Below are 19,861 nucleotides of genomic sequence, written 5' to 3'. Positions count from 1 at the left end.
TTCGGAGAGAGCTTGTCTGTTGAGGAGCAGAGAACATGTAGGGTGACTGCACACCTGCCCGGCCGAGCAGCTGGCGTGTCTTCGGGGCCACACAGCCTGCCTTTGATACACACAATGCTTGTGTGCTCTTCACAGACAGGCAGTTTTTCGGGTACCTTATTTTTATTAACCAGACAGCGGACCAGCTGTCTGCCTTCCCCACACTTAACCCCCAGAGCTGGTGCTTGGTCGAGTCTCGTCTAGCATCCCCCACCCGTTCTCACTTTCTGCCTCCAGAATCTCCCCCCGCCCCTTCGTACCAGCTCTTTCATCTCGGGCAGCAAAGGCACACAAGACTTTTCTGTATTAGGGAATCTCTAAAGATTAAACAAAGATCCGTTTTTGATTCTGGATTCTCTTCTAGCTTCTGTCTTATTTGTCTCTTTTTGTCAGCAAAGCTTCTTGAAGAAGCGTTCTCTCCACACTGTCTACACCTCTTACGTACAGCTTGACACACGGTCATCTGGTTCCCTCCCCACTCGTCACCACTGAACTGCTCTGTCCAGGTGGCCGTGGCCTCCGCGCCATGGCCTCCACGTCTCTCCCTGTGGTCCCTCTGCCGTAGCCTACTCTCTGGTTCTGTGGCTTTGGTGAAACCGCATTCTTCTGGTCCTCTGCATCTCTGGTTGAGCCTGCATGTCCCCCTCCTGACCTTCTCTTCAGACTTCCCTTTAAACACTGAGCACTCCCGTGGTTCTGTCCTGGCCCAGATGCCTCTTTCTTACATGTTCCTCCTGTGTGTTCCTTCCTTTATTCCTTGTTTTACCTGCCATGCTCGTTCCTGGCTGGTCTGATTTCTGAGTCCCGCTGCCTGTTTGACAGAGGCAGCTCAGGGTCAGCAGCTCTAAAGGTGAATCCACCTTCATCACCTCCCAGACTTTCTTGTCCTCGTATGCCCTGTCTTAGCTGACAGCATCACCATCAACCCAGTTACTCAGGGTAGAATTTGAGGGATTCTGCAGATGTGCTATTCGGTGAAGTTGCCCTAGCCACACACGTGGCAATTTAAATTAATTAACATGGAATAAAATTAAACATTCAGATTTTCAGTCACACTAGCCACGCGTCAGTGCTCAAGAGCCATGTGTGGCCATTGGCTACGCTGTTGGACAGCACAGATACACAACATGTCCATCCGTGCAGAAAGTTGTTGGCTGGCACTGTCTGGAACCTCTCTTTATGGCATATATCCAATCTGTCAGTAGATCTTGTTGATTTTTTTTTTTCCCCTGTCAAATAGTACCCACATATTTCTTCCCTCTTGTTGAGCTCTGCTGGTCTGAGTTCCTTTCAGTATTCATCAGGACTTTTATAAATAGATAGATACATACATACACAGAGAGATACATAGATAGATAGATACACACATACATAGATAGATACACACATAGAGTACATAGATAGATACACACATAGATAGATAGATACACACAGAGAGATACATAGATAGATACACACACAGAGATAGATAGATAGATACACACAGAGAGATAGATAGATAGATACACACACAGAGACACATACATAGATAGATAGATACACACAGAGAGATACATAGACAGTTTACACACAGAGAGAGACACAGATAGGTACATACATACACACATAGATGCATAGGTAGAGAGCTGCTGTTGAGTCAGCTCTGACTCCTGGCGACCTTATGTACAACAGAATGAAACATTGCCCGGTCCCGGGTCATCCTGACGATTCCAGCACATTCCAGTCCGTTGTTGTGGCTACTGTGCCAGTCTCCCCGAGGGTCTCCCTCACCCTACTGGTTTTCTACTTCACCAAACGTGATGTCCTCCTCCAGCAGTTGATCCCTCCTGATGACGTGTCCAAAGCAAGTGAGTTGGATGATGTTCTGTTCTGATCCATAAGGTTTCATTGGCCAGTTTTTGGAAATTTGATTGCCAGGCCTTTCTTCCTAGTGTTAATATTAGTATTTCTTCCTAATATTAGTCTGAAAGCTCCACTGAAACCTGTTCACCATGGGCAGCCCTAGTGGTCCTTGAAATACCAGCGCCACAGTTTCCAGCATCACAGCAACAGGCAAGCCACCCACGTGTGACAAAGGGACAGAGATCTGGTGGAGGACTGTTACATACCCTCTTAATGGAGCTCTCTTGTCCAGACTTCACACTGCCATTGGGGTGACTCTGAAATCAGATCTGACCACGTAACTCCTCTGCTTAAACCATCACAAGCTCCTTAGTGTCTGTAGTATGACGTCCATGCCCCGTATCTAATCTTCCAGTTCCCTTCTCACTGCTCCTGCTTTGAACCTTATACTCGGGCAGTGCAAAACTCTTGAGGTTCCCCCGCGTGCCAGCTGACGCGGCTCACAATGCTTTTCCCTGTTGGGAATGCCTTTGTCTCCTCTTTGCCGAGTGGCTCCCGTCTACCCCCCAGCTCAGCAAGGAGTCACCTCCTTTAGGAGACCCTAGGGTCCCCTGACTGGGCTGAGACCTCTGCCCCTGGGTCCCTTCAGTTTTGATGATCTTCTCTCTGATCCTTCCTGTACTGTTTTGAAGTCATTCATCATAATCTCCTGGAGGGTAGAGACTATTGTTCTCATCTTCTTTGTCCAGCCCTTCCACTCCTCTCTTGCCACCCAGCAGGACTAGCACAGCGCTTACTACGTAGACATTCAAATCATGGTTGAGCTGAAGTGTGTCCCCTTCAGTTTAACAGTGCGGTAATGGCACGTTCCTCCTGGGTTGCCAGGTGTTGAACGTGACATCAGTTCCCTGTTGCAGAGCTTGTAGCTTGGGGGAGATTGGACACTTGTGCAGATGATCTTTACACACGATTTTGTCAGTGTTCCAGAAGAGGAATGAAGCACCCAGGTCCACAGGGCAGCTTCTCAGTCCAGGGCCTGTGTGGCGTGAACTAGGAGCGTGAGGTTCCCTTCCTTAGATAAATCGCATGTGAGTCCTGACTGTCTCCCGTTCCTCTGCCTCCCCAGGTCACGTCAGTTAACTTATCCTTGTTTGCTGAGAGTGAAATAAAGATTCCATTGTCCTTTCTAAGAGGAAAATGATTTACTTGAGGAGGAAGGGAGACAGTACAGTATGGATGGTCCTGGTCAGAGGTGAGCACCATTGAGTGCTGTGTCATTGGCTGTGGTCTTGTCATAGATGCCCTTTTTCCAGTCGAGGAAGTTCCCTTCTATTCTTAGTTTGTTGAGTGTTTTTCATCATGAAAGGGTGTTGGACTTTCTTCAGATACTTTTTCTGGGTCTGTTGAGGTGATCATATGGTTTTTCTTCTTTGTTTTTTTAAAATGCTGCATTACATTAATTTATTTTCAGATGTCAAACTAACCTTGCATTTCCGGTATAAATAACACTTAGTCATGGTGTAGGATCTTTTTAATGTGTTGCTGTAATTGGTCTGCTAGTATTTTGTTGGTGAATTTTGCATCTGTGTTCATAAGAGATATTGGTCTGTAGTTTTCTTTGTTTTGTGATGTCCATCTGCTTTTGGAATCAGGGTGATACTGGCCTCATAGAATAGTTGGAATAAGTCTACTTTTTGGAAGAGTTTGTGAAGAGTTGGTATTAATTCTTTGGATATTTGGTAGAATTCAGCAGTGAAGGTATCTGGGCCCAGGCTTTTCTTTGTGGGAAGTTTTAAAATCACTGATTGAATCTCTTGGCTGTTCAGGTTTTCTGTTTCTTCCTGAGTCAGTTTCAGTGCTTTGTGTCTTCAGAAGCTTGTACATTTCATCTCTGTTATCTAATTGGTTGGCCTACAGTCGTTCATAGTATTTTCTCATAACGCTTTGTTTCTGTAAGGTCAGTAATAATGCCTCTCCTCTTTTATTTTTGATCTTAGCGATTTGAGGCATCTCTTCAAAGAACCAACTTTTATTTTCGTTGGTTTTCTTTCTGTGTTTCTATTCTCTATTTCATTAATTTCCACTCCAGTTTTTATTATTTTTCGTTTTTCAGCATGTTCTGTATTTGGTTTGGCCTTCTTTTTCCTCAATCTTTTCTTTTTGTCCATAGCCTTGATATTTTTGAAGCATACAGACCAGTTGTTGCCCAGTTGCCCAGTGTTCCTCGGTTCAGGTCTGCCTGATGCTTCTGCTTGATTAGATTCAGGTTAGGCGTTTTGGGCAGGAATCCAGAAGTGATGCTGTGTTCTCACCGCATGATTCCACGAGACACAATGTCAGTTTGTCCCGTCACCAGTGGTGGTAACTTCCGCTTCGTTTGGTTAGCGTGGTGTCTTCCGGGTTTCTCCACTGTAAAGCTAGTAGTTTTCCCTTTGTAATTAATAATAATTAGTAATTGAGGCTATATGAATATCTTGTTTTCAGAAAACTTTTATTGAATAATTTTAACCTCTATTTATTCTTGCCTGCATTAATTATTACTCTGATGGTTGCCAAAAAGTGATTTTTAAAATTCTGTCATTTCGTCTCTATTTATTAGCTGAGATTCTACTGTAAGGAAGAGCATCCACTTCTTGTTTCTTTGTTTGCTTTCTTATTTATATCAGTGTGGACACATGGACATTTATTTTATTCACTGGGTTGTATCTGTTACTATCGTTATTTATTTTGATGCTCAGATTATTCCCAGTTTGCCAGATTGCCCTTCAAGCTGGTTCCTATGTCCTTCTGACATATCCCCACTATTCTTTGAGCACGTCTTTGTTTTTTGACACAGGATATCCCAGGCTCATGTTGTACCTTCTCTGCCCTAGTCATGGAATCAGCTATTTCTTCAAAGAGCCCTAGTTTCTTTTAGTGAAGAATGGTATTTAGAAACAAAGATCTGGGTCCTAGGTGTTTTCCAAATGTTTTATTTTGAAAAACTTTAAATTGTACAAAATTTGAAAGGTAAGTACAGTCAACATCCTTATACCCTTCCCCTCAGTTCTGGTGTGACCCAGTTGTTAGTTGGAGTTGTGTTTTTGGTTTATTTCTGAGGAAGGTTATTACAAAACAGTTTTTAACCTGAGCAAGCTCAGCAACAGCCACAGCATCAACAGCAAAGCTCCTGTAACAAAGGTAACTGATGCTGAGTTTATATGACCAAAATGTTCTAAAATTGGTTGAAATCTTGCGTACGTTTTAAGCCATTGTGTGTTTCTTAACAAATATATATTTAATTTCGTATCTATTTACGTTTTAAAATAAAATAATTCGCATGCATATTCTAATGTTTTAACTTGTTTACACAGTTGTTTAAACTTTGTAGCTGTGGTATTCTGTATATTAATACACCCCTTGCTGTGGAGTCGATTTAGTCTCATGGAGACCCTATAGGACAGAGTAGAATTACCCCATAGGGTTTCCAATGCTGTAATCTTTACAGAAACAGACTACCACACCTTTCTCCCAAAGAACGGCCGGTGGGTTCAAACTGGCAACCTTTTGGTTAACAGCCCAATCGTCAACCACTGCACCACCAGGGCCCTTTGATAAACTACTCTTAAATTCAACCAGTCCAGCTTCAAATTGGCCGTTGTATGGAGTGCCATCTGTCTTCTGGTTGGGTATAAACATGAGTTAACAGGGTTAATCATCTCCTGTAGGAGCTCGGTGTTCCATTCCTTCAGGCAAGGATGCCTCAACCTCAACTACTTGCCTGTCTACATTTTGTCCATCCTATTTAAGACCTGGCAGGAATTCTACCTTTTCCCCAAAGCCTCTCCCTGCAACCCTCACCTGTGTTCATTTGGAAATGGATCCGGTAATTCCTTCATCATCAAGCTCTAACGTTAGTGGGAAGTGTGGTCCAGTTTTTCGTTAGAAAGCCAACAACAAAACTCTGTCCAGCCCTCAGTCACATATGTATCTGAAAGTGCTTAGTGATTTAACAGCAGACTGTAGGGTAACAGTTGGGATGCCAAAGCATATTTGTTTGTTTATTTTTATTTTTTATTGTGCTTTAGGTGGAAGTCTACAGCCCAAGTTAATTTCTCATACAAATGTTTATACACATATTGTTACGTGACAGTGGTTGCAGTCCCCACAGTGTGACAGCACACTCCCCCTTAGGATATTTATTTTTTAGATTCAAGTCATTTCTCCGAAGTAGATAGAAAACATTTAGTAAGTGTCAGATGTAATGGTATTAAATAATTTATTTTTGATGAAAAATCTAAATAATGAAAGTAGACTTTTATTTCTCCTCAGCTTTTCTTTTAGTTTAAAAGAGTTCTAACATATGGCCAAGAATGGACTAGTGTAGTGAACACCCACAATTGGTCTTTATTAAACCTTAACAGTATCATATTTGCTGCAGATCTTTTTTAAAAAATGAAGGATCATTCCAAGTAAAACTGAGGTTTCTTGTGTACTCCTTCCAAATTCTCTCTTATTTCACAGAGGTAATCATTCTCTCCTTCATAGTATTCTGAATTTTAACTAATTTTAGAGGTGCCCTAAAACCCACCACTGATTTGTAAAAACAGTACGTGAGCTGGTCTGCTGCTGCATGTTTTTAGAGTGTTGCTTGGCTCAGATGTGGCTGGTACACATGCACTTCTTCCTGGGCAGGGGAGTAGAGCTGCAGCCTCAGTGGGAAGGGAAGATCTCAGCTTGGTGGTGGAGCCTTCCTTAAACTATTCAAAGAAAGTTAACAGGCGCCTGTCTGTGTCCCAGCCCTGCCAGCTCTCCTCTGATGGAGGTTGTGTTTCTTCCAGGGCCCAGAGCTCCATGTCCGTCTGCACGGCCTCGGTTCACACAAGCCAGCGTTTCCACCATGTTGTTTTTTGCATTTTTGGCGTTTTCTGAAACAGCCTCTGCTCAGCCTGGACTGTTCAAGGTGAACAGGTACCAGCTGTGTTTCTGCGAGTGCTCCGGTGGCAGTGCATAGATTTTGCGTGGTCTGCCCAGCCCCGTTTTTCCTACCAGCCCTGTTAATTTTAGAGTGCAGCTTTGCAGAATACAGGGTTTTCCGGGGATGTGCAGCCTAATGTTATAGGAGAAATGTCTACAGCTGAAGTATGTTGTTGTAAATCCTATTATCTTGTTGTTCACATACAACCATTAAATAGTTAAATTTTCAAAAGACAATAGAAAATGTCATGATTTTATAGTTCTGTCTCTTGCTAGGTGCCCTGGTGGCGCAGTGATTAAGAGCTCAGCCAAAAGGTCGGCAGTTCAAATCCGCTAGCTTGGAAACCCTATGGGGCAGTTCCGCTCGTCCTGTAGGGTTGCTATGAATCAGAATCAACTCGACGGCAACAGGTTTTCTCTCTTGTTAAATAGGAGGCCCACTAAATTATTCTTACTGAGAATAAGAAAAGGGGATTTTGTAAGTTTTTTTAAACTGTGTATTGTATCTGGAGCAAAGCGTTTAGTAGGAGGAAAAGCTGTGAATTAGGGATTTTATGAGAAAGTAAAACTAGAATTTCGATTTTAAATTTCCATCAGCTAAATTATCATGCAAATTGATTTAAAATTGAGATCCATTTATTTTTATTCATTGCGTAAAAAAAGCTGGGAAGATTAAATATAAAATATGGTTTGGAAGAATATGTGATTCGAGTGAATTAATTCAGTACACTGCTCTGTTTCTTCCAGTCTGATGTTTGGAGGTCAGTTGGATCTCCACTCGGGCGGGATAGATTTAGCGTTTCCGCATCATGAAAACGAAATCGCACAGTGTGAAGCGTTTCATCGGTGCAAGCAGTGGGGAAATTATTTTCTGCATTCTGGTGAGTAATGACTTCAGATTAGTTTATTCTGTTTGTTTTCTGTCTTTATTGGTAAAACAGCTGCATTAGGAAATGCATAGGTAAACTTACAGGTTAAGAAATGGATTTCCCTCTTAAATTGTTTCTAAATTTTGGTCAGTTGAAAATGAACTTGCCTCAGACTGGAATCTTTGGAACTGAAATATCAACTGACTAGAATACAGAAAATGTTTTATAGTACTGTTCTATTTAAGTTTTTTGAAATAAAAACTTAAGGAATTTTGAATAGTATGATGTAATAATAGTTTTGAATGTGTTATATTAAGAGCTATGGCTGCAAACCAAAAGGTCGAGAGTTCAGATCCACCAGCCGCTCCTTGGAAACCCTATGGGGCAGTTCTACTCTGTCCTATAGGGTCGTTCTGAGTCGGAATCGACTCAACGGCAACAGGTTTGATTTTTTTTTTTCTTTTAATATTTAAGCTATAGTATTGTCACCATACATGTCTGTAACACTATCTTCTATTTCATTATTCAAAAAGAACATAATTGATTAACACCAGCCATTAGTTCTCAAAAGCAGATACAACATTATGAAACAAGTGATATCTTTAGCATAGCAGTTTTGGAATTTACTTTGATTCACAGGAAGATTCATATGTACAAATTTGATAAAGGCCATGGGGCCAGAATTAACCAGTTTTATTATCTTTTTTGGAAGGGACAGATAAGATATTTGAGATGAAGGAAGATAAAGACTGTCTGTTAGTGGTAAACCAAAACCAAACCTGTTGTCGTTGTTCGGTTCTGACTGATAGCAACCCTATAGGCCAGAGTAGAACTGCCCCATAGGGTTTCCAAGGAGGAGCGGTTGGATTTAAACTGCTGACCTTTCGGTTAGCAGCCGAGTTTTTAACCACTGCGCCACTAGGGCTCCTTGTTAGTGACAGGATTTGGGAATGCAAGCAATCAACATTTAAAGTATAGTAAATTACAATTATCATTCTTTACATTTTTGAATTAAGAAAATTAGGTTCTCACCATTAAGATAGTGGTAAATGCAGAGATATTCCATTTTTATAATATGCATTAGACTCCATAAACTCTACAGTAAGAGTTCATTTGAGTTTCTTCATGAAAGTAAAAAAGACAAGGCTGCTTGCCCCAAAGTCCACTCACTACCGTCTTTTCTTTGCACCCCAAGCTTACCCTTGGGGGCCTAGGAGGTGGCAAAACAGGCTCCATGCCAGCCTCACGGTGCCTCAAGATCTCCATTCTCTGAAGTGGCCAGCTCATTTCTGTAACGCCTGCGAGTTGTCTGATAATCAAACAATGCAGAAACAAAGCTGGCTGAGTGGTTACGTGTATGGACTTAATAGCTGTTATCTAGCATTTCACTTCATTTGCTTTGATAGAACTCTACGGGAGCTGAAATCCGCTTTATTTCTGCCAGTGGTGTATCTTGTAGGTTGATTTCCCTAAATAGAAGACCGAAAGCCCGATAATCTTACCTTTAATTTCAACGGGTGCTCACGTGGGTAGGGGAGATGGACACAGCCTAAGTGGGAGAGTGTTTCAAAAATGCCTTCTCAGAGACCCCATTGGATTTCAACAGGCAGATGCCCACGCTTCACCTTAGAAATGATGTGAAATCAAGTCTCTTCCCCTTTGGCCTGAAGACATCTGAATTGTATCCCCGCAGAGTAAATGTGGACGGAGCCTGTTGGAGGAAACCATTGTGGGTCTTTGGTCTGAAGAGCTGCATCTCAGTGATGGAGATATCTGTAGCCCTTGTCTCAGATTCTGAAACACACGTTGCCATATTCACCATCGGAAACCTCACAGGGGCATTCCTCTGCAGGTGCTTCAACTGTCCATTGATTAATTCTCTTGAATGAGCTATAGTTTGTTAACAAAATGGAATATAGTAAGTCCATTAGCAAATTTTGGATCCAGGCATCAAAAAAGGTAACTTAGCGGTACTAACACTCAAACTTCTTTAGCCTCTGTGAGCTAGTACTGAGGTATTTGGTGTATGTAAAGCAGCAGGTTTTGTTAACCTTGGAACTTGGGAATAGGAAGGGGTTTCTTTTGTTGCTATTTTTTGTTATGATGACTTCTCCCACTTAATGAGACAATCAGAATCTTCTTCATTCCACTTCAGCCCTATCCTGGAAAAACAACGTCTCCTGACGCACGAGAGAATTAATACATTTTTTCTAAATGGATGAGGGATAGCGTTAACTAGTCAGATGTGTTTTATTTTCCAGATGTTGTCCATTAAAAATAAAATTTAATTGTGCTCGGTGTATATGGCAGCCCCGCTTGCTCAGTGGTTAGAGCTCGGCTGCTAACCAAAAGGTCGGCAGTTCCAATCTACCAGCCGCTCCTTGGAAACCCTGTGGGGCAGTTCTGCTATGTCTTATAGGGTCGCTATGAGTTAAAATCGACAGCAGTGGATTTTTGGGTTGTGTATATAACATGTATAGAATTATATATTCAAGTTTATATTTCTTTTTGGAAGCCACATTTTAACCGGTTCTCAGGAAAAGAAAAAAGAAAAATTGGCCTTGGACCACCCTTATTTTTGAAGTAGTGTCAAAAAATGAGGAAGGATCTTGTCTTAGAAAAGAAAACGCCCTCGCTTGGAAATAAATCTTTTAAAAATACAGTCTCGAAAGAATTCCATTATTCACAGTTTTACTGACTCTGCAACAGCATCCGACTGTGTGGATCGTAACAAACTATGGATAACATTGGAAGAGTGGGAATTCCAGAACGCTTAATTGTGCTCATGCAGAACCTGTACACAGACCAAGAAGCAGTTGTTTGAACAGTTGTTCAAACAGTGCATTTTTTAAAATCAGGAAAGTTGTACATCAGGGTTGTATCCTTTCACCATACTTATTCAGTCTGTATGCTGAGCAGATAATCCAAGAAGCTAGACCATATGAAGAAGAACACTGCATCAGGATTGGAGAAAGGCTCATTAGCAACCTTTGTCGTTACGCAGATGACACAGACTTGCTTGCGAAAAGCAAGGAGGACTTGAATGAAGCACTTACTAATGAAGATCAAAGACTACAGCCTTCAGTACGGACTACACCTGAACATAAAGAAGGCAAAATATCCTCACAACTCGACCCATAAGCAACATCATGATAAATGAAGAAAATATTATAGTTGTTAAGGATTTCATTTTACTTGGATCCACAATTAACGCCCATGGAAGCAGCAGTTAGGAAATCAAATGATATATTGCATTGGGCAGATTGCTACAAAAGACTTCTTTACAGTGTTAAAAGCGAGGATATCACTTTGAGGACTAAGAAGCGCCTGACCCAAGGCATGAATACTTTCAGCTGTCTCATACGCATGCGAAAGCTGGACGGTGAATAAGGAAGACTGAAGAAGAGTTGATACCTTTGAATTATGGTGTTGCCGACAAATATGAATATACCATGTCCTTCTAGAAGAACGTACAAGTCTGTCTTGGAAGAAGTACAGCCAGAATGCTCTTTAAACGTGAGGATAGAGAAACTTCATCTCAAGTACCTTGGACATGTTATCAGGAGGGACCAGTCCCTGGAGAAGGACATCATGCTTGGTAAGGTAGAGGGTCAGCGAAAAAGAGTAAGACCTTCCATGAGAAGGAATGACACAGTAGCTGCAACAGCGGGCTCAGAGGTAACAGTTGTGAGGATGGCGCAGGACCGGGCATTGTTTCCTTCTGTTGTACATAGGATCACTATGAGTTGGAACTGACTCGACAGCAGCTAACAAAAACAGAATTCCAGGCTCAGATTTAGAAGCTTCTTAAATTGATTTGGTTTTCCTCCTATCATATATATAGGGGAGTTGAAATAATACCACGGTCCTGATAAATCTGTGAAAACAAACTGTAAATAAAGTGTAATTAATCATACTCAGACACCTGCAAGGTCAACTCTGCAGTTCGGAACAACTGTACACAAGCTGTTATTACCTGTTGCCTTATGAAATGAAAGATTTTCCAGTTCTCCAGATGTTTCTAAATCACAGGCAGTGGGAAAATACGAAGTGTTGTTCTCAGAGTCGTAGTCATACTTGTCTGAGTTCTGAGTCGGCCGGTGGTGCCCACGTACCAGGGCTCACTCCCCCTGCCCCGCCCCGTGCAGTGCTGGGCGCCCCTGAAGCCTTAGAGCAGACATGGATGTGTGTTACATCTTCCTGGGGGGTCAAATGCGGGTGAAGATTTTTGAGGAGAAACTTTCATATCATCATGTGCATGGGTTTCCATATATGCTAGAATGCAAGGGTTGTGAAGGATTTTATGGTGATACGGGACCAAGCCTGCATGTTTACGAGATTGACATGTAGCCACAGCTCCCTGGCTCAGGAGCCACGTTTGAGGAGTACTTCTTATCTTCTGTGGGATACCCACTTCAGAATTAATGATCTTGTTTTTATTTTAGGGCATTTGCACATTAAAGGCAAAGAAGAAAAAATGTCCAAATCATTAAAAAACTACATTACTATTAAGGTAATGTGCTTTTAAAATTATTTTATTTTTTTATTGTGGCACATATATAGGTTTTAAAACATTCTTCACATGTGTAAATCAGTGGCGTTAATGATGGTGTTCAACTACCCCCATCATCCATTTCCAAATTTTTCCATTATCCTCAAAAGAAGCTCAGTGTGGTAACGTGCTTTTTTTATATTTTCTGAGTTGCTGACCGTTTGCAAATCCACCGTAGAGGCTTATGTGTAGGATGAGTACCACAGAATCTCTCTTTCCTTGAGTTCTCCAACCCGTTTTCCCTATAGTCCTAACCTGCCTTTCCTACCTGCCCATTTAAATTAGTCTTCCTTGTTTTAAAAAGGAGCCCTGGTGGCACAAAGGGTTAAGTGCTAGGCTGCTTAACCAAAAGGTTGACGGTTTTAACCTAGCTGCTCCAGGGGAGAAAGACGTGGTGATCTGCTTGCATAAAGATTACAGCCCGGAAAACTCTGGAGTGCAATTCTGCTGTGTCACATGGGGTGTCTGTGAGTCGTAATCGATGGCACCCAGCAGGAACAATCCTGGTCTTAATGCTCACAGTAACATTTCTGCTGTCTAGCTGTTCTCTTTTCAAGCATGTGCGTCTTGCCCTGTTTTCTCTGTGGGCTTTCTCTGGTGACTTTTCCCTTTCTGTTTTTGTATTCTGGGACTTAGACACCTTCTTTTTTAAATAAAATTTTCTCTCTTAAATCGTATTTGTTAAATTCCTTCACTTTTCTTTTTCTGTCCTCCAGGAGGCTGGCAGCCTCCTATCAAACCTAGTTTTGAGAATTTTGGTTGTTGCTACTTGCTTTGAGGAGGCCAGAAGCTGGCTCTCTGAAAAACTGCACTGTGTTGTGGTGATGAAGGGTGGAGTGTGACTGCATAGGAGTGGGGACAGCTGCACCAGTAGAGGAACACTCAAAAATCAGAGAGTTGGGCTGCTGTCTCCTTTGTCTTTAGGCCTGTAAATTTAATTTTAATTGCTAATTAAATTAACAAGGATAGTAACCAGAACTTCGTCACCTGAATATTCAGTCACTAAAAACTATTACCATCAGATCTCGAATAAACCAAAAGGGGACTGCTCCTCATGACATATTTTTATACGCTTTTCTTGGACAGAATATTCCAATATTATCTTGCAAATTTTCAGACATACAAAGTTCAAAGAAACATTTGTTTACCCACCACATAGGTCCAGCAGTTGTTATTATTTTTCTGTATTTGCTGCTTTATATATATATGTTGGGGGGTAGTAGTGTGTGTATGTTTGTGTGTGTGTGTGTGTGTGTGTGTGTGTGTGTGTGTGTGTGTGTGTGTGTGTATCAGCAAGAACCAGTCCTGGAGAAGGACATCACGCTTGGTAAAGTAGAAGGTCAGTGAAAAAGAGGAAGACTCTCAATGAGATGGATTGACACAGTGGCTGCAACAGTGGGCTCAAGCACGACAATGATTGTGAGGGGGGCCCAGGACGGGGCAGTGTTTTGTTCTGTTGTGCGTAGGATCGCTGTGCGTCAGAACCGACTCCACGGCACCTAACAACAGTTTATGTGTTTACTTGTGTTGTTGTTGAAGTATTTGAACATACATTGGAGATATCATGACACCTGTCCGAATAAGTCAGCATATGACACCTAAGATTAAGGATGAGGATGCTTTCCAACGTATCGAAACACCCAAAAAATGAGCAGTAATTTCTTAATATTATCTGTTATGCAGCCTGTATTCCTATTTTCCATTTGTCCCCAAAATATCTCCTATAGCTTTTTTTGTTTAAACCAGGATCTGATGAAGATTCGTGCATTGCATTAGGATGTCATGTCATCTACAGCGGTCCCTTGACTTTTGTTTTCCCTGGGACGTTGGTGTTTGAAGAGATGAGGCCAGTTGTCTTGTTGAACACCCGCGTTCGGATTTGCCTGTCTGTCTGCAGTGTCAGTGAACTTGTTCTTCTGTCTCCTGTATTTCCCTTAGCTGGAAATGAGTCTAAAGGCTTGACTCAGTTCAGGTTAAGTGTCTGGTAAGAATACTTGCTGAGTGATGCCGTGTACTTCCTATTGTGTTACTTTGGGAAGCACAGTGTCAGGTTGTACTGTTATCGGTGATAATTAAGTTTGATCGTTTGGTTGAGGAATGACCACCAGATCGCTCTGTTGTAAAGATTTGTATTTCCTTGTTGCGCATAGAGAATCTGAGAAGTGATATTTAGACACCATGTGGATTTCTTGCTCCCCAGCCATCTCTCACCCTGTGGTTTAGCTTGCATTGATAGGTCTTGCCTTAATCGTTTATTAGTGACGCAGAATTGGGCTTGTCGAATTCTGTCACTTTTACATTTATTAGTTGACGTTTCTCTTTGAAGAAAAGGATTTTTGTCTTTATCTCTTTTTTTTAGTATCACTATGGAATCAAAATTTTGTTTATTCAGTATATTATTAAATGAGCTTGTCCATTCATCACCTCTGTCGTTCTTTTTGGTGCTTAGATATCGCAGGTTTGGCTGTGAGGGCTCCCGTGTCCCTGTGTCACAGCCTTCTCCGCCCGCGCGCCCTCCCGGCCCGCGCGCCCTCTCCGCCCGCGCCCCTTCTCCGCCCGCGCGCCCTCTCTGCCCGCGCGCCCTCTCCGCCCGCGCCCCTTCTCCGCCCGCGCGCCCTCTCTGCCCGCGCGCCCTCTCCGCCCGCGCCCCTTCTCAGTCTACATGCATCATCGCTTCTGCTCGCACCTGTGTTTTGCTTTCCCCGCCCCACACTTGCCCGTTCTCCAAGACTTTTCCTTTCTTTCGAGGAAGGAATGAAATTTTGAAACCAAAGTCTGAGCGCTAAGTATGTTTATTGCCACTTTGTTTCTCAGCCTTTCCAGGAGACAGCGCTAGGGGGGAGGAAAATAATTATACATATGAAATAGAAGTAGATATTTTATTTGAGTTCATTTTGATATATCGAAACAAAATTTTACATTGCAGGAGTTTTTGCTATAGTTCTTTTTTTTCTTCTTTTACTGAAAATCTTGTTTCCTTATAACAGTAACATACCAACTTTTTTTGGAGGTAAAATTCATATAGCAAAATTAACCATTCAGAGGTCCAGTTCAGTGACAGTATATTCAGTGCTGGGCAGCCATCCCGTCTGTGTCCTTCCCAGATGTTTCCATCTAACCGTTCTAAAGTCAGCAGTTCCGCAGCGTTTAGTATATCCACGTGTACACGTCGTAGCGGGTATCCGTACGTCATTCCTTTCTGTGGCTGAGCAGTATTCCGTTGTATGGGTATACGGTATCTTTTTAATCCATTCTTTTGTTGGTGCGTGTTTGGATTGTTCTGCCTTTTACTGATTGTGAATGGTGCCGCTGTGAACGCGCATGTACTGTACATGTATTTGTTTGAGTACCCGCTTTAGTTCTTTTGGGTATTTTCCAACGAGTGGAATTGCTAGCTCATACAGTGATTCCGAGGATCCCTGGTGTCGCAGTGGTTAAAGCGCTCAGCTGCCAACCGAAAGGTCTGCAGTTTGAACTTTCTCCACAGGAGAAAGATGTGGCAGTCTTCTTCCTTAAAGATTTACAGCCTTGGAAACCCTATTGGGCAATTCTACTCTATTCTATAGGGCCGTTATGAGTCAGAATCACTTAACAGCAGTGGGTTTGGTTTTTGGGTTTGGCAATTTCATGTTTAACTTTTTGAGGAACGGTCAAATTGTTTTCCACAGTGGTTACACACCAATTTTTCTACATTCTTATCAGTGTAGCCCTTTGTACCCCATCCCTCTAGGTAACCATCTGTCTTCTTTGTTTCTAGATTATCCTTCCTGTGTTTATTTTACAGACATGAGAAAATATGCATAGAAATTCTTACATGAGGTAGAATACTACATCTACTCTTCTGCACCTTGCTGTTTTACTTAATTTAAGTAATGTTTTAATCTGATTATAGAGTTAATACATTTTCTTGCAGAAGGTTTGTATAATATAGACAAAGCAGAATGTAAAAATTCAGAGATACAGAATGTGAGAAGCAAGTCTCCTTCCCAACCACGTTCCCCCACTCCCCAGTTTTTCTCTCCGAAAGCAGTATTACCAGTTTCTTATGAGTCAAAGTGGGTGTGTGTTTATATATCTCTATAAATACATTCCTCATTTGTTTCTTTCCAAGCAAGTGGTAGCACTCTTCTGCACTTGCTACTTTCAGTTAATCAGTCCTTTAGATTGGTCAGTTTTCTGCCATTGGAGCTCCTTCATTGTTTTAAATAGCTATATAGTAGTCTGTCGTGTGGGTGTACTTTAATTCAAACAACCCTGTTAATGGCCATTTACATTTCATCACCTTTTCTGTGAGAGTGTGTGCGTTTTAACATTTGCCTAGATATTGCCAAGTCAGTGTTACTTTTTATTTCTATTTTAAATATAATTTATTCATTCTAAACTTCATGGTCCGTCCCCCCCCCCACCCCGTCCCCGCCCCAGGTTTTGGCTATTTACAAATAATGCTGCCATTAACTTTTTTTTTTTAATTTGTCAGCATTACTTTCAATGACCATTAAATGGCTCATCATACTGATATACCGTGATGTATTTATTTGTCTGTTGTTGAACTCTTATGAGACCTGTATTGTATATTCTACAATGCTGTGATGAATAGCTAAATGCTTATGCACATCTGGTGATTAGTTTTGTTCAGTTCCTGGCCAGTTCACCTCACGTGCAGCCACCACCCATCTGTCAGAGGGGTCTTGTGTGTTGCTATGATGCTGAACAGTTTTCAGCAGAGCTTCCACACTCAGACAGACTAGGAAGAAAGGCCTGGCGATCTATTCTAAAAATCAACCAAAGAAAACCATGTGGATAACAGTAGTCTAATCTGCACAGCCGATCATGAGGATGGCCCAGGACCAGGCAGACTCAACAGCAGCTAACAGGAGCAGCATCAGTGATTAGTTCCTTAGGGTCAATACCTTGAGGTGGAATTGCATACCTGAAGATACGCACGTTCAGAATACTTTGGATACCAAAAACCACACCTGTTGTCATTCAGTAGATTCTGACTCATAGCGACCCTATAGGACAGAGTAGAACTGCCCCGTAGGATTTCCAAGGCTGTAATCTTTATGGAAGCAGACGGCCACTTGTTTCTCCCACAGAGCGGCTGGTGGGTTCCAACTGCCCACCTTTTGGTTAGCAGCTGAGCACTTAACCACCGTGCTACCAGCGCTTCTTGCTTTGGATACAGACTCTGATAATTTAGCAGTAAATATCAGTTTACATTCCCCACTAACAGTATATAAAATGTCCGTTTCCCAGTTCCCTTACAACATCAAGTTAGAGGAATCCTAATCCGTTAAACATTTTTCTTGCTAATTTGGTGGAAAATTGCATCCTGATTTTAAATGTCCATTTCTTTCTTTATTAGTTATACTTCGTTTACACACATACGTGTTTATTAGCTGTTTTTATTTGGTGGTGGTTCGGCTAGCCTGCCCTCGTCCTTCCCTCATTTTTACTTGGATATATTCAGCTGTTCCCCCACATGTTAAAATTGTTTTCAGTTTTATCTTTTTATTCTCATTTACTGGTTTCTATCAGACAAATGTTTTCTCTGGCAGTGCTCATTATTTTAGGGACCATTGATAGGATTTTTAGAGTTGTCTCCGTGAAAACTCTTGATTCTTTCTGCTTATAGGAGGCTGGAGTCAGTGTGGAAAGAGCTTGAACTTTACAGTTCTGATACAGGTTCAGAGCCTTACTGTACTGATTTTTGGGTTATGATTTGGAACTAGTTCCCCAACAGCTCTAAGCGTTTGTTTTCTCCCTCTCTAAAATGCAGTAATAGCACCTACTTTGTAGAGTTCCCGCACAGGTTACATCACAGGACATGCTGTCAGCGAGGGCCTGTGCCATAACAGACACTCAGGGGTGTACGCTCCCTTCTCCCTGCTGGTGGCTCTGGTGATGGACGAGGTCCCGTGCGGACAGATGGCTTCCTGCCAGCACGCATCGCCCGGTCACCTTGTGAGTTCTCAGTGCTCAGGCGGCTTGATGCTGTCACCCCGGGTGGCCGTGCAGGGACAGCGTCCCCCGTTGGCCTGAGTTCTCGAGATGACCTCCCTCGCTCTGAGGTGTGTGCAGCACAGACTTACACAAGTGTTGTCGCACGTTACCCTTGAGTGGCTCCTGGCCACGCTGTCTGGTGGAACCAGAGTAGTTTGGAAACTTAAGTGATGTGAGGGCAGAGCAGGAGCTCCTTATAAAAAATTAACATCCATGAAAGTCAGTAATAATGCAGGACCTTATCACACCACCGTCAGAATATGATCACCCAGGCACTCATAGAAATAATAAAGAATTTATAATAGTACGCCTTCTTCCTTTCTTTATTGTTAGGGAACAGTCCATTGAAACCGAATGCTCTAGAAAGATTAGATTTCATACTTGTGTTTGAAGAACGGCAGCTCCACAGGAGCGCTTTAGAGTGGGGAAAATAAACACCCTTTGATGCTGTAGGGATTTTGGAGGAAGGTTAACTTAGATTTGTGAACATATGTTGAAATTAATTCTGAATGAGTCTAGATTCTGAACGGGAGGAAAAACTCTTTGAAATAAAGCCATCTAACACCCTCTTGGAAACCCTGGTGGCGCACTGGTTCAGTGCTCTGGCTGCTGACCAAAAGGTCGGCAGTTCACATCCACCAGGCGCTCCTTGGAGGCCCTAAGGGGCAGTGCTACTCCGTACTGTAGGGTCGCTGTGAGTCGGAATCGACTTGCTGGCAGTAGTTTGGTTTTGGTTTAACATCCTGTATGGAGTGAAGTAGAGGGTATGGCCACCCAGAAAATACAAAGCAGTGTATTTACCCCAGTTCTGAAGTGGGGAGACTTGCTCTAGAAAAACCAGAGAACTTCATCAGAGACATATATCCGTCCCTCTTATAGTTTTTAATTCCATAACAAAACACAATAAATAATGAGTGGGAAAAGGTATGTGATTTGTTTTTTAACTGCCAATATCTAGAGCGCTTATGCAGCTAATTTAGATTTCATTTGATAGATTGTCAGGTGAGTGCAAGGATAGGCAAGAAGAAATCTAGATAGCAGGTCATACTGAGGGAAAATACACAGCTTTTGTTTTCGTTGGAAACAGCATTATACCCATATATACCTACCATCTGGCAACAATTTATAAAAAGCAAAACAAACAGTAACGATGATAATAGGGAAAAAAAATGCATCCAATATTGACCTAGCATTTGGGAAACAGGTATACTGATACTGTTGTCCAGGAGGAAAAAACAGAGACTTCCAACAGTAAAGCAATTTGTGACAAGCTATAAAGCAGTTTATAGACTGTGCTTTGGGGAGTGAATTTCTAGGAAATAACTCATAAAGAAGGGGAAAAATAAAAAACAGGATGGCAGTAAATCTGTGTGCGCTCATGGGTTCGTTAGGAGTCATCTGTGTGCTGTATGTGCTAGTAGGTTAGTTAGGAGTGATCTGTATACTATGTGTGCTAGTTAGGTTAGTTAGGAGTCATCTGTGCTGTGTGTGCTAGTTAGGTTAGTTAGGAGTTGTCTGTATACTGTGTGCTAGATAGGTTAGTTAGGAGTCATCTATATACTATGTGTGCTAGTTAGGTTAGTTAGGAGTCATCTGTATA

At 42.1% G+C, this 19,861-nt stretch overlaps 1 protein-coding gene across 4 annotated transcripts in view; it reads left to right on the top strand.

Moving 5' to 3' along the window:
* Window positions 1-19,861, top strand: part of CARS2 (cysteinyl-tRNA synthetase 2, mitochondrial) — an 81,280-nt gene that overhangs the window by 32,864 nt on the left and 28,555 nt on the right. For all 4 annotated transcript variants that reach the window (XM_023737394.1, XM_023737396.1, XM_023737395.1 and 1 more), the window contains 2 exons: window positions 7,585-7,718; window positions 12,152-12,219. In XM_023737394.1, coding sequence (XP_023593162.1) covers window positions 7,585-7,718; window positions 12,152-12,219 — 202 coding nt within the window. The remainder of the gene's footprint in view (window positions 1-7,584; window positions 7,719-12,151; window positions 12,220-19,861) is intronic.

The sequence above is a fragment of the Trichechus manatus genome, unplaced genomic scaffold, assembly GCF_000243295.1.
Source record: "Trichechus manatus latirostris isolate Lorelei unplaced genomic scaffold, TriManLat1.0 scaffold00102, whole genome shotgun sequence".
Lineage (NCBI taxonomy): Eukaryota > Metazoa > Chordata > Mammalia > Sirenia > Trichechidae > Trichechus > Trichechus manatus.
The sequence above is the reverse complement of the archived record's forward strand: the minus strand, read 5'-3'. Positions and strand labels throughout refer to the sequence as shown.